Raw genomic sequence first — 25,933 nt, 5'->3', positions numbered from 1 at the left:
TTCCAATCTTCTAACGGTACCTGAATATACAAAAAATGCATAATAGGTTATCATAATTTACATTAAAAATTAAAAAATAGTTCGGGGCAATTTCTCCCCATTTTTTGCCTGAACGGGCAGCACATACTGCCCGTTCCGTAGGTGGAACGGGCAGCATGTACCACCCGTTCCATCGGTTGAACGGGTGGCGCATACTGCCCGTTCCCTAGGCCGAACGGGTAGTTCATCCGTTCGGCCGATGGAACAGGAGTACGCTCTACCCGTTCAGGCAAAAACCAACAAAAAAAAAATTAAAAATTAAACAGACACGTATTTAAGAATCGTAATATTACCTCGTGTTCGAAATCATTATCTTCGGGAATGCTTGGGTCCATTTTTGTAAAATCCGGGATTTGTGCTCGGGAGAGAAAGGGAGAAAGAGCTTTTAAGCTTTTGGATGAAATAAAATGAGAAGGACAATATGGTTAAGAGGAGGCGGTGGACCGAAATTTGGGTGCGGTGAATAACAATATCCTATAATATTCTTGAAACAAAGTTATACTTATTGACTCAACATGAAAACCCTCAAGATATTGAAAGGTTTTGAGTGCACCAAAAAGATATGTGATAGTCTATCTATATATTATCTATTTGGTTTCTACATGAAACCAAGCCGGATCAATCTAGAGGACCGAATATATTAAACCGAACATCCAATCTTATTAAGGTGACATGTTTTGTACTTCGGTAGTGATTTTTTTTATCCCGCTCAATTAGAAATGTCATAGAATCTCCTAAAATAGGGATTCACGTTTAAACATAAGTCTTATTTCTATTCACGTTCTAAATATAAACCAATTACATTTCTAATTGGAATATGCCTATAGAAAGTTTGTGCCTCAATAATTATTTTCTTAAATTTATTATCTCAATGCAACAGTTCAACTAGGTTTAGGTTATTCACTTTAAAACATATTACCGATTTAGGCATCAAAATCTCTATCAATCGGACAATTAGTATCATTCCTATTTTGCTGGTATAAAACTGGATCACAGTCCTAAAATGCCCTAATTAACATAAAAACTATTATGATAATTTATTATTAGTATCTATATATTTTCAAATCGAAAATTTCTCTGTTTTAATCGGCGGATACAACAAATATAACTATTAAAATAATATCTTTTTAATTTTAGGACATAAATTCCTAATTTTAAAATAGTAGTATTTTCTTTTTGTTGGAAAAATTAACTAAAGTATAACGCATAATTTAGGACCAATTTGGGTTATCTCCTATTTGCTATTACGTTAGGATTCGAACTTAAGATTTAACTTAGGCGACTTTGACCATTTAAGCCAATCTTAATTGGTATCTAACCTATTGTTTAATTTCCTAATTTTTAATAATATACTGTTATATTTTTAACTTTTGTTCTATTTAATAATTAGATGTTTTAAATATTTGAATTATTTTGAATAAAATAAAAAATAAAAATAAACCATATATTAAAATGCAAAAACTAATAAGTTATTTAACTTTAAAATTAACTAAAAAATATTATTTACCCCTAATAAATAAATGAAAACCCATATTAAGGACTTTGTACAAGAAGAAGAGAGAGATGACCCACAAAATTATTTCCATGGTCATTGATAGGACCCATAAATCCATCGTCATCTCGAATTGGATACTAAAACCCCCAACCCCAACCCCAACCCTTTCCCTTTCTTTTCCTTTTATTCTACTTCTTCAACAGCTCTTCAGATATTTTTTTATTCTTCAATCTTTCACTGTACCTCGCTCCATTCCAAGGTTAGAGCTACTATATATAGAGGTTTTTGCTTTTAAGAATCAGTTGACTTATTTAATTCTCAGATTTACTTGTTTTAATGGATTCCGATTCTCAATTGGGTTGTACGGATCTTTTTCATGTGAATAATTGATTAATCCCAAATTATAAGTGGGTTAGAGGGTTTCTATCAATTGGTTCCCTTTTACCTTATGATAAGCATATATTATTATGATTGTAAGTTGTGATTGAGTTGGAGATCGAAGAAGAATCAAATGGATTCATCATCTGGGTTCTTATTGATATGTGTTCTACATTCTTTGATAGCTCTAACATGTGGAGCTCTAATGATGTTTTACAGTAATGAGGTTAGTGTTTTTGGCCATGGAATTGAAGTAGCTACGAAGTTAAAAGGATCAACACCTCATGACCAATTGTTGATTCAAACTTCTGATTCGTTTTCTGGGTTGCTCTTGTTTGGAATTGGTTTGTTGCTGTTTATGGTAGCATTGATTAAGGATAGAGATTTCCAGGTATTCTTTGCTAAAGGATGTGTTGTTCTTCATGTTTTAATGGCAATTTGGAGAGTCTACTTTGAGAGGAAACTTGAACATCTTGCTCATGATTTGCCTAGGCTTGTTGTAGGTGATGTTGCTTTGGCTCTTTCTTGGGTTTTCTTTCTTGTTTATTCTTGGAGAGACAAGTATGATTGATTTCAATTCAATATCAGATTCTAAAGTTTAGGGATCTGTTTTATTTCTTGTTCAATGTTTTGATTGATAGATTTGATGTTTAGGCTAAATCATGTTCTGGCTTTTCTTAAATTGATGTTGTTGGTATCTTTTTGATGATCAGAAATGTGAATTGCAGAAACTTTTGCCTTCCCACCCAATATGAATATCTTGTCTACCCAATGAATGTGTAACTAAACTGGTTTGGGAGTGGATTGCGCTAGGGTAGAAGATTTGAGTAAGTAGCGGTTCTAAGGATAACGATTGTTAAGAATAAACTGAATCTCACATCGGAATTGATAGAGAGTGATTGAAGTTTATTTGTAATGTATCTAATAAGTGTAGACGTATTTTAAAACTATGAGGTTCAAGTTGTTAGATTTGAGCCAAAGACAATATTTTCATGAGATTGAAACAAACTGTTACAATTGGTATTAGAGAGATTTTCTACTTATGTATGGTTCGGGGACGAACTAATGGAGATTGATGAACCTATAACGATCTGATTAAGAACGTCAAAATAAAAGGTTTGAAAAAAAGAGTGACTCTACAAAATGTCGAAGGAACATAAACAAACTGAACCTTTTCTATGACTGGAATAACACAACATAAAAAGATATTTATTTGGGTTTCAAATCAATTGGTTTAAATGATATTTATCATCAAGTTTATTGTTTTACTTATTTTGATGACTAACTAAATACATACCTACTTTAACTTGCATATAAATGCATATACTTTTGGACTTTATAAAATTAAAACCACTCTCTCCTGTCTTAAAATAAATAAATAGCGGAACGTGTGGCTAATTATCCTTTAGATAAATAATTAAAATCTTTGGATAAAGATTAGTATTTTCTCATATTTTTTAAGACTATGATAGTTTGTATCCCTTAAAATACATATCAAATATTTATTCCATCCTTTGTAACTCCTTAAAATTCATCGGGTCAAATACATGAATATCATAATTAAGTATAAAATTACAATTAAATCATATCACCAAACTTAATTCTTATTATGTCATTGTTTTTTTTATATATTATGATTTTACACCATAATTTAAAAATTCTAGACTCCAATTCATAAAAATCATAAACCCTAGAAAATATATTTTAGACTTCTAATTTATAAATTCTAATCCTTAAAATACATTAAAGTACTGATTTTACTAGTTTGATAATCTAAAATTATGACTTGATATAGTTGTGAATAGTTTTTAAAAGATGAATTTCTGTGTCATTTTCCCAAATTCATTTCCCATTTATTAATTCACTTGTGAGACTAGGAGAAGTCCATTAAAGGGTAAATGGCTTAATTTATGAGCTAGTGATATCATTCCAGCCCACCCACGAGGCCTATATCATTTAGCCCAAATAGATTTTCAATCTAGAAATCCATTAAAAGCTAAACTTAACCTACCAGACACGAAGTCTAAAAACTCTGCTAACAAGGAAACCTTTAGCACTCCTCCATTTCGACCAACCAGATTTAATCTTATGAGCAATATCTCCATCTATTTCTCCACCCGTTTAAATAATAGACCCCAAATAACGGAAACAATTCAAGTCCTGGATAACCCTGCCATCCAGGGTGATTGCGCCTGCCTCCCTACTTCTGTCATCGCTAAATTTACACTTCAAACATTCCGTTTTACTTCGGCTCAACTTAAAGCCTCTAGATTCCAAAGTTTGTCTCCATAGTTTCAACTTCCTCTCCACGCCTTCTTTCGTCTCATCGACTAAGATATTTATTGTGTTACTAGCATAATTAAACAAAAACTCTCTCCTAACATGCTACTAATAATTAAAAATACTACATATACGTTAATCACAAAAAAAAAAATCAAAATGTTGAAAATATTTATTATGGTGAATTTCGTCATTCACCGTTAGATCTAGGCTTATTAAATCTAAACCTTAGAATGCTTTAAATCTCTATCTTAGGATTCTAATAAGCCTATATATAGCGGTGAATGACCAAATACTATATGATTTTTTAAGGTTCATGTGTTCAAAATCATAGCAATACGTATAACTAACAAAAAATGTGGGAAAGTAAACTTATATTGTTTTAGCTACATAATCAATAAATTTAGGGATAAGGTGCAAAAAAATTCCCTAACGTTTACAATCAAGAGCAATTTTATTCCTAGTGTCTAATAGATTGAAGGGAAAATTCTACCGCACGGCAATTAGACCTGCATTGTTATATGGTACAGAATGTTGGTCAGTGAAATACTGTCACATTAATAAGATGTCAGTGACGGAGATGTGTATTTTGAGATGAATGTGTGGTCATATGAAAAAGGATTAGATGAGCAATGAAATAATTAGGACAAAAGTAGGGGTTGCATCTATTGAGAATAAAATGAGAGAAAACCAGCCATGTAAGACGAAGAGCGCTTGATGCGCCGGTTAGGAGGACTGAAGAGTGGCAAATGAATGCAATGGTGAGGTGTAGCGGGAGATCTAAGCAACCTTGGAAGAGGGTGATTGAGAGTGATATGAGTTTATTGTGGATTGGAAAAAATATGGTAGTGGATAGAACAGAGTGGAGTGAGACAATTATATCGCTGACACGATTTGATTTCACGGTTTCGTATGACGGTTCATGTTAGCCGATCCTGAATCATTTCGGGACTTAGGCTTTGTTATTGTTGTTGTTGTCTAAATTGGTGTAATTTTACTCCCAACGTTGATAAGTTTGGTTAATTTGAGAAATAATTCATTAAACTATTTTCTCGGTCATGAATCTTGGCATTACACTTCATATATGCACTATTTTATCATTAATTAGTAATAGATCACAAACATATAATTAGACGTGAAAAAATAAAAAAATATATTGCATTTTGTACGAGTTAGACAAAAAAAATTCAAAAATTTTATCGAATTTAAAAATATTAATCTCTAAGTCTATTATTAAATCACAAACAATATGAATTTTTTTCTTCCCGAAACAACAACTGTGCAATTGGTACAGAATATTTACATGTAGAATAATGATACATGAAATTGATCAAACTTATTAATATTACGGATAAAATTGTTTTTGGCTACTAACATTAAAAATAAAATTATAATATTTTAAATATTAGAAGAAAATTAGTCGGGAGTGTAAACGTTAGGTATATCTTATCCCATAAATTTATACAACTTACTTATGCGTTAAATATGCAATTCCCTAAAGGCCTAATAAATAAATAACCCCCTGAACTTGTCCAAATATTGCAACTGTCCCCTTCAACTTTCAATTGTAACAACTTACCCTTCAAACTTGTCCAATTGTAACAACTTACCCCTTAAACTTGTCCAATTGTAAAATACAACCCCAAATTGCTGACATGGAATGGAATTGAAGAAACATGTGAGATACAAAATCTGCATCGCTCGTGGAGTATGATAATCAGATCTTTGGCGTGATACGAATCCGGGAAAACTTTTTTACGGTTGCTTCAAATACGGGGTAAAAAATTTCCCAATTTAAGGTTATGTTTTACAATTGGATAAGTTTAAAGGGTAAGTTGTTACAATTGAAAGTTGAGGGGGGCAGTTGCAATATTTAAACAAGTTCAGAGGGTTATTTGTGTATTAGACCTTCCCTAAAATCAACTTGGAGAAGGTGTAGTTTGAAAAGGAAGGTGTAATTTGAAAAAGAAAAAATATACTATTCCTAATGTATTCATATTTCCTAAAGTACCCCACTATTTTCTGCTCACCAAACCTCTCTCCGTCCTATATCTCTGTGATTCTTTTACACAACCACCGACCTCTTCCCACCACCTCCGGCGCCCTGTGCTAGAACGGCTGCAAACCCACTCTATATCCCTTACTCCAGGTGATTTTTTTTGTTTCCATTTTATGCAGACTGAGTTGTTCAATTTTTATTAATTTTGTCTATTCAAAGATTTATTTTCCATCTTCAACCCTTTTCTCAAACCCCAGGAATTGGCGTTCTTGAGTTTTGTTAGGGCTTTCTATTTTTGTCTTACACCCCTTTCATCTGCTAATTACTTTAGGTAATATGTTAGATTAATTTGGTATCATTGAATTCAAGTCTTGTATAAGTTGAAGTCGGGAACTAATTTGCTTTGGCTATGGTTATCCTGGTTCGAAATATCGGTTGATTGTAGAATATTTGCGTAGAAATGCAGTGAATTTGGAAAGACTTGGCTACTGCGCCTAAAACCCTCTTTCAACACGAAACCAATAATCGATACTTGATAGCATTAGGAACTTCCACTGCGCCTAAACATCCGGTCCAGATTCTGAATTCTTCCCAAAAGGATTGCTATGATTTACCTGCCCCTAATCGCGAGGAACCAAATTCCTCATGCTTCATCCCTCTGAATCTCTGGACTGTTAGCACTTAGCTTGAATAGTTTCAGTTGCGATTTGTTATTGATAAATGGCTTCCGTTAGTCTTCAGAGATTTAATAGCTTGATTGTGCTGCTGTGAATTGAGTGATGTTATATGCTGCTGTGTTTTCACAACAGCTAGTGTAATTAAGGGATATCAGTTTAAGCAAAGTATTGAGCCAAAGGAACCATTCGACAAGAAGTATAAAATAGTTTTATGCACTCGTTTTGATATCAATTTTAAATTTTCTATTCAGTCATAGACATATTATAGAGCATTAGATGTCCTATCCGTTGAATGATTGCTTTTGCTCCCCAACCTAGTTCACATTCAATCAAGTTTGTGTACTCATGAATGGCGTTCTTATTCTGCTAATGAAACTAGTTGTGCACTGCATACTACTTAAAAGGGACTGGATTTTGGTCTTCACCCAAACCAAACCGATCATATTCTTTTCTGTTTACATCAAACAGAATTCTGTTATCGCTTTTGGTTTCCATTTTCTCCATAAAAGTCTGTCATGTTCTTTTTTCTTCTATGGCACGATAGAAGTTGTGCAAAAGCTTTTATTTTTCAGAAACCTTATTTAATTTCCCATTGAATTGCATTGCTAGAATCCCATGCAAACGAAATCAATAGAAAAGGAATTCCAAAGTTTATCTAAAAATCTCGGTAAAGAAGTTCTACAAAAAAAAGAAGAAGGTGTCTTGATGGTTCAGAGATGATTGCCTTTTTGTAGAACAATTTTCAGATGCATTAGCTATCCTCCTGAGATGTTTCAAAGTGCATATATGGAGTTTGAGAAATATGAAGCATAAATAGCGTTAACTCGGGTAATAAGTTCTAGACAAATTAAAATTAGATTGAAATTTAAAATTTGTTCTGTGATGACATGTTCTCTCTGTCTATATAATGTCTTCCTGTGTTTTCAAGGCTGCTATTTGTTCTATGCTTTAAATTATTCCTTATTGTTCACTAGATATAAAATAATAATTCATTAAATGCGTATGAAATTTGCATATATAATTCATAAATTAAGCATTTTCTAAATAATTTTTATTTCAATTTTTTTTTATTTCCTAAAATAAAATACATATGTATAGTCAATTATTTATTTCTTTTCATGTAAACTGAATTCAATTTCATCTTTAACTTTTTAAGGGTATAAACTACATTCGGCACATTATTCTCATTTTGAAGCAAGTAATTATTAAAATAAAAAATTAATTATTTACTTTGAGAAATATAATGTACAAAATAAAAAATTATTTTATAAATTAATAAATATTAATTTATCAATAATTAATAGGGTAAATAATTTATTAGTCCCCTACTTTTTATTTAACACACTGTTTAGTCTCCCTATTTTGAAAAACACATTATAAGATCCATATCTTTTGTTAATATTAACAATTTAGTCAACCGAATATATCTTAGCTTTCAAGACAGCCATAGTAGATACAAAATGACCATGTTACTCTGTTATTTTCTGTCTGTCTGTTTATGCCAAATATAACGGTTAAAAATCTAAAATAAAATAGACATAAGGACCAAATAGTTAATATTGACCAAAGATAGGGATCTTGTAACGTGTTTTTCAAAATAGGGGACTAAACAGTGTGTTAGGTAAAAAATAGGGGACTAATAAATTATTTACCCTAATTAATAAAATATTCATTTATCAATAAATTAATAACCCTGTACAAGATAATAATTTTCTAGGTCCCAAGGATATTCATTTATAAAGGTTTTACGGTACATTAACAAAGGGCAGAAAAACTCCCAAAAGCATAGATATTAACCTATTTGAGGGGTTGTTTGTTTCAAATAAGCAATTCGAGGGGGTTAGTTATAACGATTTGAAGTTCAGAGAGTGAGTTGCAGTTTTTAGACAACTTGGGAGGAAGTGGGGGGGGGGGGGGGTAGGATGTATTAGGCCTTATTGTTTTGTTGGGTGAATCACACGTGATGTTTGAGGGTTCGAATTCCGAGAACTCCATTTATTGACTAGATGTCAAACACTTGCACATGAGGCATTCGTGTGTGAGAGTATGTAAAAGATAATAATAAAAGTTATTTTTGGACTTTAACTACCAGCTTAAACTTTTGGCTCAATTGGTTCCTTGATATGACATCAAAGCCTCTTGGATTGAGTGGTTAAGGGATTCACTGTATGCTCTTCAAGTCCAATGAGCATTTGTGTGCGAAGGTGTATTAAGATAATAATAAAAAAGTTATTATTGAACCTTAACTATCATACAGAGATCTATAGTGACCTCTAAATTTAAGGTAGCATCAAAGTTGATATTTATGTATGTTCGTAACCTTTTGATAACATAGTGTTTAATTCTACTTTTAAAAGAGACCCGATCGCTTTGGTTAGTCGATCCAAAAGGATATGTTCGACACTAATATATGTGGGTGAATACTTGCAAAACACAAAGGTTTGACTGTATCCTTGACGATGGATACTTCAAGTTAGTTCTAGGCTTAGAGAGAGAAAATAAATAGATAACTTAGAGTACAAAGCTCTAAGGAATAATGTGTATGTCTTGTGTGAAAGGAGTTAGACCCTTTATATAGAAGTGAGGTATCCTAGTCTATTTAGGAGAAACTAACTCTGTGTTGGATTAGGAAAGGAATCAAGAAAGTCACATTTCCTCATTAGAGAGGCATTATTTGTCCGCCTAAATTCATGTTTAGGGAAGGAATCATGTAACTGACGTTATAGAGGGGGGGATTCTAGAAGCGTGTTCCAAGACATCCAACAAACATGAGAAAATGATCTGGATCTTCTCAAAATCGGATCAAATATTCACTTATATTATCAGAATCCTCCTAATAAGCCGAGTGTAGTCTTTTAAGGCTAGAGCACACATTTTTACTTCTTAAGGTCATACATTATTTCATTCCTTTCGAGGTCTACTTACTAGTTGAAACATGACACTGCCCCATTAGAGGTTAGGAATGTGAAACATTGCCTTCATACCTTATAAAAGACAAAACTTAGGTGAACTTATCTCACCACCAACAACAACAACAAAGCCCTAGTCCCGAAATGATTCGGGGTCGGCTAACATGAACCATCATATAAAACTGTGAAATCAAGTCGTGTTAGCGACACAAATTCACTCCCTCCACTCCGTCCTATCCACTATCATATTTTCCTCAATTTCCAGTAAACTCATATCACTCTCGATCACCCTCCTCCAAGTTTGCTTAGGTCTTCCCCTACCCCTCACCACTACATCCCTTTGCCACTCTTCGGTTCTCCTAACCGGCGCATCAAGCGCTCTACGTCTCACATGGCCAAACCACCTTAGTCGGTTTTCTCTCATTTTATTCTCAATAGATGTGACCCCTACTTTTGTCCTAATTATTTCATTACTCACCCGATCCTTTCTCGTATGACCACACATCCATCTCAACATACGCATCTCCGCCACCGACATCTTATGGATGTGGCAGTGTTTCACTGCCCAACACTCCGTACCATATAACAATGCTGGTATAATTGCCGTCCGGTAGAATTTTCCCTTCAATCTATTAGGCATGCTGGGGTCACAAAGGAAACCCGTAGCACTCTTCCACTTCGACCAACCAGCTTTAATCCTATGAGCAACATCTCCATCTACTTCTCCATCCGTTTGGATAATAGATCCTAAATACCGGAAGCAATCCGAGGCCTGAACAACTCTCCCATCTAGGGTGATTGTCCCTGCCTCCCTACTCCTATGGCCGCTAAACTTACACTCCAAATATTCTGTCTTACTTCGGCTCAACTTAAAGCCTCTAGATTCTAGAGTTTGTCTCCATAGTTCCAACTTCCTCTCCACTCCTTCTTTCGTCTCATCAACCAACACAATATCATCTGCAAACAGTATGCACCATGGTATACCATCTTGAAGTGAACTTGTTAGTTCATCCATAACGATGGCAAAAAGAAATGGGCTTAGTGCGGAACCTTGATGCACTCCAATCGTAATAGGAAACTCTTCAGTCTTCCCAACACTAGTACGTACACTCGTGCATGCTCCCTCATACATGCCCTTTATGATGTCAATATATTTCCGCGAAATGCCTTTCCTTATCAAGGCCCACCAAAGTACTTCCCTTGGTACCTTATCATATGCTTTCTCCAAGTCAATGAAAACCATGTGCAAGTCTTTCTTCTTATTTCGATAGTGCTCCATTAATTGTCTCATTAGATGGATGGCTTCCATAGTTGATCTTCCGGCATAAAGCCAAACTGGTGAACTTATCTCACCATTTAAAAAAAATCTTGAATACTCTCCTGTAATCACGGTCCTTCCTTTTTCTCTAGAGAAACAATTCCTCTTATTTCTTTCACTTTCTTCCATCTATTTTCACCGAATTTGAAATGAAGGCCTCTATCTCCAAGCCTAAAAAGACGACTTCAATGATTGACGAAATGGCTTCCTCAGTGACCCAGGAAAAAATAGAAGAATGGAAAAAGTTGTATCCCTGCCTTAAAAAAGTGTGAATAGAGGGTTCCGACGGCCACTTAAAGGGTTCATCGACCGCTGACGAACGTCCTCATCGTGTTTTTCATCCACATCACCAATGACTTCACATATCTCCTCGTTGAATCATTTGTTGATGTGCTTGACTATTTGGGACCTTGTCAAGCGTAAGTTTATCCAAACACGTGGATGGAGCTGGTTGTTGTGCACTGGATCTGCTATGAAATGAGTATTATATTATATGGTGACTCCTGAGGAATATGGTCTCTTAAGTCATTCAGAAAAACACAGAGAACCATTTTTATTTCACTAAAAAGCTAGCTGGATTCCAGTATTTCAAAAGCTAAGCCTAATTAGTCAAGGGTTGGAAGAACAAATGTTTCTTCATCCAGGTGAAGGATGATGACATGCCAACCTCAATGAATTGGAGGGAGTGAGGTGAAGGTAGTAGAGGCTGATTTAACGGATGTACAGAAAGAAAACTTAGAAATTCTGTCAATGATCCCCAAAAGGGTTGTGAAGTCTTTTTTAGTCGAACTGTGTTAACGGCCTCAGATCCAAAGAATCAAGAATCCACCTTTTTTTTTATGGAATCAAGAATCCACCTTATTTGTAAAGGATGAAACACATATCTCCTCTCCATAAAAAGTATCATTAATATCTCATTTTTTCCAATATAACATAGTTGAACCTTTATTTATACTAAAACCATTGCAAATTAATAATATTTTTAACAGTTTATAAACACAATTAACATACTTTTCATATTCTTAAAAAAACATATTTTTCATATTTAAACTTAAAATATATTATAACTACATTAAATATGTATATCAATAAATCCCGCAAACATTCGTTTGCTTAAAAAGACATTTCCACAAATTTGTGGGTGTGCATTTAGTAGTTATCAATTAAGGTTGATTTAAGTGGTTAAAAATCATCAGTCGTTTAAATTAAAGATTTCGAATCCGTATTTTAGTATTCGCTCAAAATTTTAATTGAAAAATGACATATATATATATATTGAAGAATACCTACACATATTTTTTTTAAACCATACCTACACATATTTTTAAGAGTCTCAAATTAAATAATAAAATAAATTATATATAAAAAAACACTTAATACATCAAAGCTCCCTAAACTTGTTCCAGAAGTTTATCTACCAACTAAACTTACAAAGTGTCTCTGCCATCAACTTACTTAAAATAACCTATTTACTAGCTGGATTTGTTTAAAGTGACATATTAGTTGAGTCTCTAAACTTGCTTACAATGATCCATTTGCTCTCCTAAAATTGTTTAAAATAATATACATTAAAATTAAAAAACTTAAAAAATAAAGGCCTGATACGTGATTCTAAATCTTTAAAACAAATTAACTTTCTAATTTTTACATCTTTATGACGTTTTTATAGATTTAGGGATTTAATCATTACACTTTAATAAGTTTAGGGGGTTAATGAGACACTATGTAAGTTCAAATAACCAATCAATTTTTTTAGACAAGTTAAATGAGGAATAGACATATTAAGTGCCCGTTTATTTCGATTTTTTGCAACTGTTTTTTTTTTTTTTTGGCTTTCAATACTAAACAAGAGATAGAAAATGCTTAGTAAAATTTCAACTGTATACAGCAAACAACTAATAGCAACAACTAAAAAAAAAAAAAAAAAACAACTAATAATACTATCATCAACTGTAAACAGCAAACAACTAATAGCAACAACTCAAACAAACGGAACCAATCTAAAAAAATCCATAACAACAATTTGTTACTATTAATTGGTGCCCATTAAACAATGTAAACAATGTTTTTGACCTGTACCGTGATTTGTTATTAATTAATGCCCTAATAAAACAATATTCATTTATGTTTACATTGTAATCAACACGAAATATCATGTAAAAAATGATTAATTTGAAAATTTTCAATGTATAATAGTTTTGTTTTGACGCATAAAAAAATTAAATATATTTTTCAAAAAAATAAAATGAATAAAATACAAGTATGTGTATGACCATAAAAAAAAAATACAAATATGTATAAATTATCCAAAGACGAAAATTAGAAAAGATAATAAAAGAAAAAACAAGAAGCGCCAAAACATGATTACACACACTAATGAGTAATTATACATCATGGACATGATTAGATGTGTCCAGTTCTTGATCAAGATCACATTTTGAAGAAACTCTGAGAGCGGCACCCAGAATTTCTTTTGCGATTAGGAGCGAAGAGAATTTGAGTCACTAATTCGTCTCTACCTTTTTGGTATGCTACTAGATTGACGACACAATGTGTTGTATCTTTCTTGCTAGGTTTTGCTTTTCGGGAATTGCTTGGTGATAATTGTGAATGTTACTGAGTTCATGTGGATTTCAAGTGTAAGTTGTCGAATTGGGAATTCGAATTCATTCAAATGAGTAGTGATAATCAATCCCTGGAGGCATTTTTTATTCATTCAAGGTTGAAATTTTAGGGAATAAAATGTCTTTTCGGGGGTAGAATTTTGTGGTTAATTGGGATTAGATTTCTTTTCTGATGGTTTCTAGGTTAATAACTTTCGTTAAATTTTGTGATTTCTATTGTAAATTTGAGATTGTGGGCAGTAATGATTTATAATAGCAATTGAAAGTGCACTTGTGAGAAAGGAGATGAAAAGTGCAGTTGTGGGTTTGGAGATACAATGACTGGAGGGTCATTGGGTCAAAGGGGCAGCTATGGATGGTCATCACAGCCTTCAGCAGCAAAATTACCAGTCAATGCTCGTAAGTCTTCTGCAAAAATCTTGGCATCTAATGTGAGGGAAAAGGAGCGGGTTCTTCCTGTTTTCTGCCGGTACTTAAGAAAGGTTGCAATGATCCTCTTATTTGGATTGGCTTTTCTGGTTTTTATTTGGGGCTCGCTAACAGTTGGCAAAGGTTTGTTTTTGAACATGTTTGTCATTTCTTTAACTTTTACTTTGAATAATGCAGGCTATCTATGTGGTGAAGTATAAGTTTAAATAGCTAGGAATTTATCTGTTCAAGAACTACATATTTTCACATATTCTGCTAGTTTCTGGATTATATATTTGTATTCTGAACCACTAGATATAGTATAGTTTTTGGTTGCACTGGAGCAGAGACAATTAGTTTCCTACTTATGATATGGTTGAAATTATTTGCTGTGTGATAGTATTTTCAATACTTTGTTTATGGGATCAATGTTGAAATAGCACTTTCATGTTCTGGTGTCATGTGAAGGACAGAGGTTTCTTATAGTTTATAGGTGTTTGCCTGCTGAAATTTTGGGTTGTAATTTGGCATTTGGTCCGAAAACGTGCTAAACTTTCAAGGTTATTTGCTTTAAACGTCCCAGGACCAGACAGCATTGCAACATCACTGGCTAACGATTTCTTTTCTTTATAACATTTTCTTTTTTGCTGTTTGTGAGAAGGGAAGTCCTTTTTTTTTTTTGTCCCTTATTCAATTATTGATGGGGGACTTGACAATTGATTATACTTATTGATCTGAATAAAATTATACTACTGAATACTGATTAGTTTTTTTTTTTCCTATTAATGTTGTGATAGTTTTGTTATACTACTAATTGTTTATTTTGTCATTTTTTTTACTGGTGCATTAAACGATTTGCATTTTGGATACCAATTTGTGTGGTGATGCCTCAGAAAGCCCTACTTTGGATATCAAGGAATCAAGTGACCCTTCCCCTGAAGTTCGGTCTTTGCGAAAAATAAGTAGTAGAGTTCCTTCTCCTCTTCCACAAAGTGGTGCAGGTTCTCATACAAATGATCTGTCAGCTGATATTGGCTTTGAGAATAACATAACTAGACAGCCTCGCCGACTTGTTCAACCTAGTCAAGGTGGTCATGGTTCATCACGCCATCCATGCCACAAGTTTACTTTCGCTCCTCCCCCTCCGCCTGGTAGAAGAAAGCTTGGACCACGGCGTATGTTTTTCCTTATTTGCGTTTTGGTCTTATTTTTATTATATGCTTGTGACTGATAGATTGGACCACACCATAAATAAGTTTACTACCTTTAATGGATGTATTGAAAGCTACACATAATATTTTCTCAATCATATAATGATATTCTTGTATTCCTTTTTGTCGGCCCCAAAAACTAGTCCCATTTCATTTTTTAATTTCTAGAGCTTCATTAGGCTTTTTTTTTTTTTTAAATATGTGCCTATTTAGTGTTTTATTTTTTTCAACAAGTGAAATAAATTGAACATATATATTAACTATTGCCTAGTTTTATAATTCTGTATTTTGTTTTTGAACTTTTTTTTTATTATGCATATTAATCAACTTCTACTTCATATTTATTGTCTTGAACCATAGAATTATAGTTGTTTAAGTTTTTGGTAAAAACAAAGTTTAATTTAAAGTTGGGATAAGGGTCACCCTAATGATTTTGGGGAAGTGCAGATTTGACAACTTACGAAATGATACAAATTTAACCCTCTTGCTTCCAAGCAAGATCAATTTTACCCTATCTAGACTGGTTTGACAGTTATTTGACTGTCATATCGGACCTTCCAAAAAAGTTCATCGATAAACTGAAGCAACTTCATATATTTTTGGTTAGTTATTTATAACTATATTATTAACACACTAAACATTTTAGACACTTTGACAAAAAATTTTTTGTGATTAACCTATATGTGGCTGACTTAGTTGTTAGCATTTAAGTGTTAGTAACACACTAAATATCTTAATCATAATTGATATTTAGAAGTTCCCATGTGACAGTTAACTAACAGTCAAACCGACCTTTTCAAATTTTCGGCAACGTAGGGGTAACATTGATCTTGCTTGGAAACGTTAGTGTTAAATTTGTACCATTTCAAACGGGTCAAATCTGCACTTTCCTGAAAATGTTAGGGTCAAATTAGGCCTTTATCCCTTTAAAGTTTTTTTTTGGATGAATCATCATGCATTAATGCAGTCATCTCTACCTATGGGTTATGGCTTAGTTGTCAACGTAGGCTGAGTTTGTGGGAAGAGCTATCAAATGTGATCCCCACTAAACACACACACAGAAAGGAGGCAAAAGTTTTAACTGCGACTAAGCTTTGAAGGGGATTGCCTTAGCCCATAAAACGGATGATTATGCATGTGGTTCACACACAAGAAGATGTCATCTACATATATATAGGGGTAGGGTATTTATGGAAAAATTCACTTCTTAACTACATTAACCAACTTTTATTAAGCTGTGTAAAAAAATCGGCCAGGTTATATTATGGATAGATAGTCATAATTTTCACCTGAAGATAATAGTGCCAAAACCCGACAATAGTAGACGTTTTCATTGGCATAACTGTTTTCACCTTGATTAACCGATTTATGCATTAAGTTAGAGCACATAACACAGCATAAAAATGCCTTAATTTAACAACTGTGCTGTTCAAATTAACATTGACTTTGTTCTTGCTCATATGTTTTCAGCATGTCCAGTATGTTACATACCTGCCCACCAGGCTAGAGCTAGCATGCCAAGACATCCTTCAGCCCCACTGGTGCTCCGCAATCTGACATATGCTGTTGATGAAAACCCACTCAAAACTGAACCACATGGAGGTTCTGACTTTGGTGGATATCCTTCTTTGGAGCAGAGGAGTGATTCTTTCAATATAAAAGAGTCAATGACAGTGCACTGTGGGTAGGTATCATCCTCTTTGTTCATTTTTTTTTTCAATAGCTATGAAATATTGAATGTTTTCTCTGTAAATCATGCATTGTGTTAGTTATCCTGTGAACTATGACATAAGTTGATGTAGTTTCTTCATCTCAAAAGAATGCTGGATGGAATGTATGTGTTTGTGATTAGCTGTAACACAAAGACACGGAAAGGGAGGGGGCATGTGCTTAGGTGAATGATGTGATGAATAGGGTGTGAATAATAAATAAATGATGTGAAAACGAGGGTAGTGGACACAACTTATGTGAAATTCTAGATAGTATATGGAAAATTTTCCAAGGTTGGTTCTTGATTATCATAAAAGGAAACAAATGGGTATTATTTGATAGCTTGACAGTCTTTGGTGATTTGATGTATGTTATAATCCCTATACTGTGCATGGCAATGGCAATAGGAGAGGGAAGAGAAGAGCAACAAGTATAACAGTAAAAAGTTTTAGATAGTAAAAATTTAGTTAAATAATTTAGAAATGAGGGGTAAATAGTGAAAAAAGGATGGTAAAATCTGTTACACACCATTTGAGAAGATCACTAGCTCTTTTCAGTCCCCTTATAAAAAAATTCCATCAAAGTGATACATAAAAGGATGTTCGTATTCCTGCCCCTTATCTCCCTTAATTTACCCTCATTCCATGGATTATGTAAGACTGCAGAATTTTGTGCTTCAAGGAAGTAAGGTCTATGCCCTTTGCTTCACTACATCAAGTCCATTAAGAAATGTCAAGGGGACAAAGATCCTTGATTGGCCTGCTCTTTGCATCAAGCCATTGAACTCTTGCTCATTGTAATAATTTCAAAATTAAATTGGAACTCTTCCATAGCTTTTTAATTGTGTAACGCTTGTTTTTAATTGATTTCCGTCTTCCTCTTATTTTAGAATTTTAATTCAGCTCTAAATTCTAGAGGTATCTACAATATCCACAACAAAGTTGAAGTATTTTTTTTTCTTGTAAATACTTTGTTTTTTTATTGATTCATATTCTTTCATCAGATTTGTCAAAGGAAATAAACCTGGTCACCAGACTGGATTTGATATTGATGAAGCTGATCGTATAGAGTTGGAGCAGTTTCATGAAGTCATTGTTGCTTCAGCTATATTTGGTATTGTTGTGCATTAGCCAGTCTGCTAAGATATCTTATTTTAAATGTCCTTTCCTCATCACTCCCTACTTTCAGGGAACTATGACATAATTCAGGAGCCCAAGAATATCAGTCAGGCAGCAAGGAAAAAAGTTCCTTTCTATATGTTTATTGATAAAGAGACAGAGGCATATATGAAGAACTCTAGTGTACTGGATAGCAATATGAAGGTTGGATTATGGAGGATTATTGTTGTCCACAACATTCCTTACATTGATTCAAGACGTAATGGAAAGGTGGGCTTGCTTTTGCTTTGTTAATTTGCATGTTTTTTATGTATCCTTCCCAATCTTCTACATGCACTATAGCTAAGGTAAGGGATTGCAATACATGTGTCTGACAACTTCAGTGTTGGTTTATTTTAACTATGCAAATGCACGTCCATCTTTGTCCCTGCCTGCATTTATAATCCTGTTGAAAATAATAAATACTGTTCTTGTAACCTCCTATAAGCTTAAGCTTTTGTGTTAAATGGTTTTTTAACATGGTATCAGGTCTACCTAGACCCAAAAGGTCTAGAGTTTTGAGTCCTAGTAACCCAATTTACTAATTAAAGCTTCAGCACAAGAAGTGGCTCTGTGCTTGTACACGCTTCAATCACTTGCCTAATTCTGTTAATAATAAACGCGATTCTCGGAAACTTACATATAAGCTTAAACTTTTGGGTCAAATGGTTCTTTGACAAGCTCCTTAGCTACTAGGACCTTAGAAGCCATGTATGACCATATGCAGTGATTTTGAATAAGATCACGAGTCTAAGCTATTTTTGGGGTCATATCTGGCTTATGATTATGACCTATAGTTTGAAATTTGAAGGGGCATGGAGAAGTCAAACATACCAATTTATTAGCACTAACATCATATACTGATTTTATTGGTAAATGGTCAACAGTAACTACTGGACGCACTCAGGATATTAGGAGATATCATAAAGGTATCTGATACTACAGGAATTTTCACATGCACCTTAATGAACAAGTGAATTTGCTCATTCACCGTTAGATCTAGACTTATTATGCTTTGGATCTCCACCTTAGGATTCTAATAAGCCTAGATCTAATGGTGAATGAGCAAATTCTACATGCTCATTAAGGTGCATGTGATCAAGACTGTCTGACACTATTACGTTAAACAGATGCTTCATTGTTATTTATCTTTTGGTTAGCCCCTTACATAGAGGTTGATGAGTTAATTTTCACAATGACCAAATATGTTGGTTTCACTTGGAAGTTGAACATGAGTTTTGGGGTTTGGCCTTTTGTCAATGTTTTGCTAGATGGATTATTTAAAGGAAACTGAGTGGATCTTGCCATATGGTGGGATTTATTTCTTTTGTTGAAGCAGTTGAAGAGGAGTTCTTGTCTAGACTATTATGGATATAAGGAATGGAGAAAGAATGCTTAATGGTAGAAGGTATACAAATTGAGTCTTAAGACATACTAGTCGGGTAGGGAGAAGGCCATGATTTTTTTTTTTTTTTTAATGCAACAGTGTTTTATCAATAATGAATGCTGTATATATAGATGTCTTGGTATAGGGTGTATGTGAAATTCACGAGTTGAGCTCTATCTAATATGGATGTATAGTTTTGAAAACCAGCATCATTTATGCTTTTTCACTTTCAATATTAGAAGAGCAGCCAAAGCATGACATGCTAGAAAGGCTAACTGCTATCAGCAACCTAATTTCTGTTTATTACACGATTTAAACCTGGAAGCTTACAGGATTAAAGCCTGTCAAGTATTAGGAAGGAGGAAAGAGAAAAAGAAGAAAATAATAGAAATACGTTGAGGTCATTTAACAATTTGATCTTTAACAGGCCCTGGTTTTTTCCATCTATTATTCGATGAGCAATTATTATTATTGTTATTATTTTTTCTTCTGGAGCTTCCTTAATGGGTTAGAGATAATCCCATGAAAGATAGGAACAAGCTGGGTTATGCATGCTTGCTGTTTTCATAAAGTAGAATCGAAGTCCCTGTACCAATATTGTTGTCCATGTCATGCAGATTAATAGCAGCATACAGCTACAGAATACCATAAGCAGTTTGGTGCTCTTAATTAAGGGAAATAGATCTATTACTATGAATTGTTTATGTCCGTAGCTGTTAAAGGCGCTAGGCGCACTAAGGCGCTAGGGGATCCTGGAGCCTAGGGGCAGGGCTCTGGCATGCTCCTGATGAACAGAAGACGCAGAAAATGAGAAAAGAAAATAGATACAAAATCTAATTATCAATATTTGATACTAATGTCACTAATAATGTTCTATTAGTAGTTAAGGCACAGGTTATGATGGATCAAAAAACACACTTGTAACCACAAACAAAGAAAAAACCACATAAAAACATAATATTACACATCAAAAACACCAAGTCAAGTGTTGACAACAGAGACTAAGAGCATCTCCAAGAGGCTCTCGGTCCACTCTCTAAAAATAATATTAATAATTGACTCTTAGCTACTTAAGATATTAAAATAGGTGTCATCTCCAACAATACTCCTCATACTTGCTCCTTATTTGTTTTTTTATTAGTAAAATTATTCTCTATAGTTATATTTATCAATAGTGAGATGAGAGAGACTCAATAATAAAATTATTAATACAAAATGAAATAAGAAGGGGAGAGAGGCTCCTCAATAGTGAGGAGGAAATAGAGACTCTTAGTAAGAGCCTTACTAAGGAGTCCCTTGGAGATGCTCTAATAGAACTGCAATGGACCTCTGTTGGTTTCTTGCATCGCACTGCAGAAGGAGCTCATCTCTTTTACCTCTCTTACCCTTCTTCCCTTCATTCTATTTTTAGGTCTCTTCTTATTCTTTTTCACTTAGATCAACTGTTTAGATTCAAGTTTACTAAATAGGATAAGTGGTTGAGATGAATCAACCTTTTCTTTTAATGACAGCAGTAAAAGAAAAAAATTTAAGAACTGTCAGATATTAATATGAGTGGACCTTTAACTATCAGCTTGAGTTGGTTCCATGACATGGTATCAGGGCTAGTGTGACCAAGTGGTCGAGGGTTTGATTCCTGGCAGCCCCATTTGTTGAGTTAATTGCATGACATGGTAATATGGGCTTGTGTTGTGCACTCTTCAGGCCCAGTGGGCATTTGTGTGTGGGGGTGTGTCAGATATTAATATGAGTGGACCTTTAACTATCAGCTTGAGGTTTTAGTTGAGTTGGTTCCATGACAAGAACCTAATCATTAAACAAGACGCAGAAGAGGCGCGCCTGAGAGCCTGCGAACCCAGGCGAGAGCCTTTTAAACAGAGCCTCGCTGAGGTCTTATTACGACCTTGAGCCTTGCCTGAGGCACGACTTTAACAACTATGCTTATGTCTAGTGTTGTTGTAAGGTTATCCTAATTCTCATACCAGTTCTAGCATAGGGGCTTTATTTTTCTTTTTCTTTTTTCTTAAAAAAAATTTGCTTCGATTATTTGAAGATTTTCAACTTGATCACCATATTTTATGTTATTTCATTATCAAGTCATGTTTCCAGAGTTGATTCTAAGAGTGAGAGATGCTTTTATCTCGTCATGTAATGGGCAGATACCAAAGCTTCTGTTGCATAGGATCCTGCCCAGTGTTCGATATTCAATATGGATTGATGGAAAGCTACAGCTTGTTGTGGATCCATATCAAGTTCTTGAAAGGTGCAGCACATTTTCTGTATGAATTCTCTTACAATAAAATAAATGGTTACAAAAAGTTGTTGAGATTTGTGCTCAAAGTAGCTATCTGCATGTGCATCACAGCTTTCTTGTTGCTTTTTCGCTCATAATTGAGCTTCTTGATGACATTTTATTTTTATATAATGCCATTAGCATCTTCAAGCCATGATCTTTATCATGTTCATTGATTGATTCTGAGTTTTTCTTATATAATGATCACAAGCATGTGTATAGTGTAAATTTCACCTGTCTACTTGAACATGTCATTAATATCTTATGTTGTCTTTAAATTTGTTTATTTTTTCTTAAAACTTACTGTGTAGAGAGTTTGATATCAACAATCTCATTGACATTTAAAATTTATTGCACACTTGCTAAGATGCACATAAACTCTAGTAAAGATTATTTATTTTAAATTTGGCCCACATTATATTCCTGAATACCCTATACCTCGGATTCCTGTTTCAAAATTCTCCTCCAAGTAAATATAGGTCCTTCTCTCCTCCAAATTCCCTTTCCCATCACCTATTTAATTGTAGTTATCTCATATGTATATTCCTGTAGAATACCTCTATTTCATCTTCTTTAGTTTTCTATGTTTAGGTTTCTCCCACCCCATGTGTTGTATCTTTATGTGCATGGACTTCTGCCACTTCACCACATTTCTTTTGGTCCCCATCTCTTCTTATTCTATTGCTCTTTGGACAAATCTCTTCAGTGCTCTCCCATTGCAGTTCCTTTTGTATTGCATTTTTGAAATTTCGATATACAACCAGGGAATAATGTGCAAATTCTGTAATTCACATTAGTCTCCAACTTTTTTTTTCAATATCACCCTTGATGTTGCAAAGCATAGTGTGTTATACATTTTCTCTTGAATTTCACCCTTGATGTTGCAAAGCATGGTGTTTCCGATGTTGAGGATGAAAACTGAAAAAAAGTATGATTGACTAGGGTTTGCAATGTCGAGGGTGACATTGAAAAAAAGAGAACTTTAGGGTTAATGTGATTTTTCCCAAAAATTTCGAGGCTAGATTTGTTCCTTAACCCCACACCCCTAGTGGTTTTGATGGAGAGGTGTGATATTGGCAGGGATATGTGGGAAGTTTTGGGTTATGAGGGCTACATATTTGAAGAACTTTTAGGAAATGCCATTCAAAGTTCATACTAAATTTAACTTACAATGCTTTATGGGTGAGAATTTCAATTTCAGGACAATATTAAGCATCTCTAAATATGTTAATAAGTTGATGATATTTTTACTGCTTTATCTTTATTCAGTTTTTCTCTTTAATACATCTGGAGACCCTTAATGCCATAGCCTAAAGAGCGGCAACCCACTTTCTTTCCATTAAAACATATCTAAACTGAACGGAATTAGAACTTATAATCTCCAGTCCAGTATAGAATCCTATGTTCAAACCATTGGGAAAATTCCGTTGGGAACAGGAAGTTGAGCATTTAGGAGAGAATTCTCTAGTTGCACAAACAGGGCAAGGGAATCTGTTGTCATTCTTCTTTTTCATGGTAGTGATGCTTTTGGATATATTGATTTAGAAAGCAGTTTGATCATTTTATGGAGGTTCCAGAAAGTTGAACCTTCTTCAGCATTTTTGATGAAATTATTACAATAAGACAAGAAGCCGCATTGTGAAACAGCATGATAAATTTTCATAGTTGTAACGATCATGTAGAAATGCCCAAAGTTTCCCACTTTAACCTGAATAAAATTTGATTAAGCTTATATATACTTTTTATTTGTTCATTTTCAGGTTTCTGTGGAGACAAAATTCTACTTTTGCTATCTCAAGACATTACAGACGATTTGATGTTTTTGAAGAGGCAGAAGCAAACAAAGCTGCTGGAAAGTATGATAATGTTTCCATTGATTACCAGATTGAATTTTATAAAAAGGAAGGCTTAACACCATACTCCAGAGCTAAGCTTCCAATAATTAGTGGTATGTTAGGTGTGGACTAGTCTAGTCATGGCTTTTGTCTTAAAGTTTTGTTGTATAATGGATGGTTTCTTTGCAGATGTTCCGGAAGGTTGTGTGATAATTAGAGAACACGTCCCCATTACGAATTTGTTTACCTGCCTCTGGTTTAACGAAGTTGATCGGTTTACTTCCAGAGATCAGTTAAGCTTTTCAACAGTGAGGGATAAACTCATGGAAAAAGTAGATTGGAACATCACTATGTTTCTGGATTGCGAGAGACGTAATTTTGTGATTCAGGTATTACTATTAAACTTGACTATCTCATGTTTCAGCTACAGGTATTAAAGTGAACATATATACATACATACAGGCTTATCACAAAGATATAATGGATCACATGCCTCCTCCTGTTGCTCGACGTTTGCCGCCATTGCAGCATGTTAGTTCATCTGGAAAGATACCAGTGAAGAAAGTGTATAGGCGTGGCAAGGATAGACGTGCTGCTTCGAGGCATCGCCACAAGTCTGCTCTTAGCAATAGGGACAAACAAGTCAATTCATTGGTGAGACAATTTTAGCTTTTTTCTTTTGGAAAATCTTAGTTTCTAGTGATGGATCTTGAGGCTCAAAGTTTTGATTGGAAATTGTTGATTCGTTTATTGTTGTAAATACTGATTATCATTACCAAATAATTCTCAAATGACCTCTGCAACTATTCTTTTTTCTTCTCTTTTAACTTTTTTTCCTTAATCATTCATTAATTGGAGGGAGAAGTTAATAAACATTTTAGGAAACCCACTCAGTTCATTATTATAGATGACACTAGCCAAAAACCAGTTTCCTTTTGATTTTTGCAGTCTTTTAAATTGTTATTTTTGTCCAATTATCAATACATTGTATTTTCCAATTGTTTATCTTTTTCTTAATTATCAATACAGTTGTTCCTTCCACCTTCACTCTATTTCTTAGATTTTGTAACTTTTTGGGGTCTAATCCACCTTCAGTTTTAACTTTTTTATTCAGTTTGTGAAATTTATAATTGAAATTTGTTGAGCTAGTTTTAATATGGACTATATTTGTACTATAAATGACCCGTTATTAGAGTTGTCAACGGTGTAGGGATTCTCTGGCCATGCAGGAATCCGTCTCGATGGGGATGGTGAATTTCTAAAAGGATTCCTCACAAGATAGAGATGGAGAATATTTTTGTCCCTGAATGCGTTTTTGTGGGGATCTGACTTCCAATTTTTTTGGGATCTCCGGAATTATTAAGTTATATATACAGTAATTGAAAAATTAATGCATATTTTATGTTACAGTAAAATTAAAATTTCAATTTATTATTTAGATATATAGTTTTTAAATCTTTATGTATTATTTATTTATTTAAACAACAATTTAGAATTTAGAACAATGATTGTGTAGATATGATGACATGAATTAAATAGCTGTTGGATATGTTATTTTAAGTTATGAAATTAAATAAAAATGACAATTTAATTAGGTTGGTAGGACACAAGTATGGTGAGGTGATCCACAGAGAGCAATTTCTCAAATTGCTGTAGCTCAAAATTCTATGAGTAGAAAACAAAATTCATTTATCTATCAATCTTGCAATAATGATTTGTATTTATGATATATATGGATACTTTAGTCATTCTATTCAAGATGTCGGTACTATGAAAAGTTACTCTCAATTTGGAGAGGAATTCCATAATTATATACTTTATTAATTTAATGAGTTTTATTTTTTATTCAGTACTTTATTTTTTTTAACGAAAGAAAGCAAACTACTAGCAAAGAAACCGAGCCGCGTAGCAAGAAAATAGATAACACGGTTAGCTTGTCTACATAGTACGAAGCTCATCAATATGCATAGCTAATCCTCTGTAATTACTAATAACACTACCAAAATCCGAGAGATTCAACAAATATAAAAGCATTTGTCATTAGGATGGAATCAGTCTCAACAATAATTGAAAGAGCTTCTTTAACACAGCGTGCTTTAACCACAATGAATCTCTAAAAGGTCCAAATAAGCAGTATAGAAACAATCTTCGAAAATTCTAGCTGAAGTTTTAAGCATAAAATCGTAGCCCGTCACACTAATTTTAGATAATAA

The 25,933-nt window shown here is 33.7% G+C and overlaps 2 protein-coding genes across 12 annotated transcripts; both read left to right on the top strand.

Annotated features, from left to right (window-relative positions):
- Positions 1 to 1,702: 1,702 nt before the first annotated feature.
- LOC136218860 (uncharacterized) lies at positions 1,703 to 2,657 on the top strand. Its single transcript, XM_066006014.1, has one exon. The coding sequence runs from the start codon at positions 2,046 to 2,048 to the stop codon at positions 2,481 to 2,483; it is 438 nt and encodes a 145-aa protein (XP_065862086.1). The 5' UTR covers positions 1,703 to 2,045; the 3' UTR covers positions 2,484 to 2,657.
- Positions 2,658 to 6,188: 3,531 nt separating this feature from the next.
- Positions 6,189 to 25,164, top strand: LOC136218858 (probable hexosyltransferase MUCI70). 11 transcript variants are annotated; one of them, XM_066006010.1, is made up of 12 exons: positions 6,192 to 6,341; positions 7,478 to 7,696; positions 13,949 to 14,271; positions 15,021 to 15,302; positions 16,809 to 17,022; positions 18,052 to 18,161; positions 18,237 to 18,436; positions 21,752 to 21,855; positions 23,646 to 23,833; positions 23,910 to 24,109; positions 24,183 to 24,374; positions 24,931 to 25,164. In XM_066006010.1, exons 3-12 carry the CDS (start codon positions 14,037 to 14,039, stop codon positions 25,000 to 25,002), a joined length of 1,797 nt encoding a protein of 598 aa, XP_065862082.1. In that variant the 5' UTR covers positions 6,192 to 6,341; positions 7,478 to 7,696; positions 13,949 to 14,036; the 3' UTR covers positions 25,003 to 25,164. The 11 variants fall into 11 exon arrangements, with proteins under 11 accessions (XP_065862080.1, XP_065862082.1, XP_065862081.1 ...); XM_066006003.1 differs by lacking the exon at positions 7,478 to 7,696 and adding an exon at positions 13,669 to 13,734 and having other exon boundaries at positions 6,199 to 6,341; positions 14,018 to 14,271; XM_066006008.1 differs by lacking the exon at positions 7,478 to 7,696 and having other exon boundaries at positions 6,189 to 6,341; positions 13,960 to 14,271.
- Positions 25,165 to 25,933: the final 769 nt, after the last annotated feature.

This window comes from Euphorbia lathyris, chromosome 2 (assembly GCF_963576675.1).
Source record: "Euphorbia lathyris chromosome 2, ddEupLath1.1, whole genome shotgun sequence".
NCBI lineage: Eukaryota > Viridiplantae > Streptophyta > Magnoliopsida > Malpighiales > Euphorbiaceae > Euphorbia > Euphorbia lathyris.
This window is presented reverse-complemented; position numbering and strand designations above follow the sequence as displayed.

Coding starts and splice junctions, on each gene's coding strand:
- LOC136218860 (XM_066006014.1), top strand. CDS start 2,046: ATGGATTCATCATCTGGGTTCTTATTGATATGTGTTCTACATTCTTTG.
- LOC136218858 (XM_066006003.1), top strand. CDS start 13,706: ATGTTACTGAGTTCATGTGGATTTCAAGT. Junction 14,272..15,020: donor CTCGCTAACAGTTGGCAAAG/GTTTGTTTTTGA, acceptor GTGATGCCTCAG/AAAGCCCTACTTTGGATATC. Junction 15,303..16,808: donor AAGAAAGCTTGGACCACGGC/GTATGTTTTTCC, acceptor ATATGTTTTCAG/CATGTCCAGTATGTTACATA.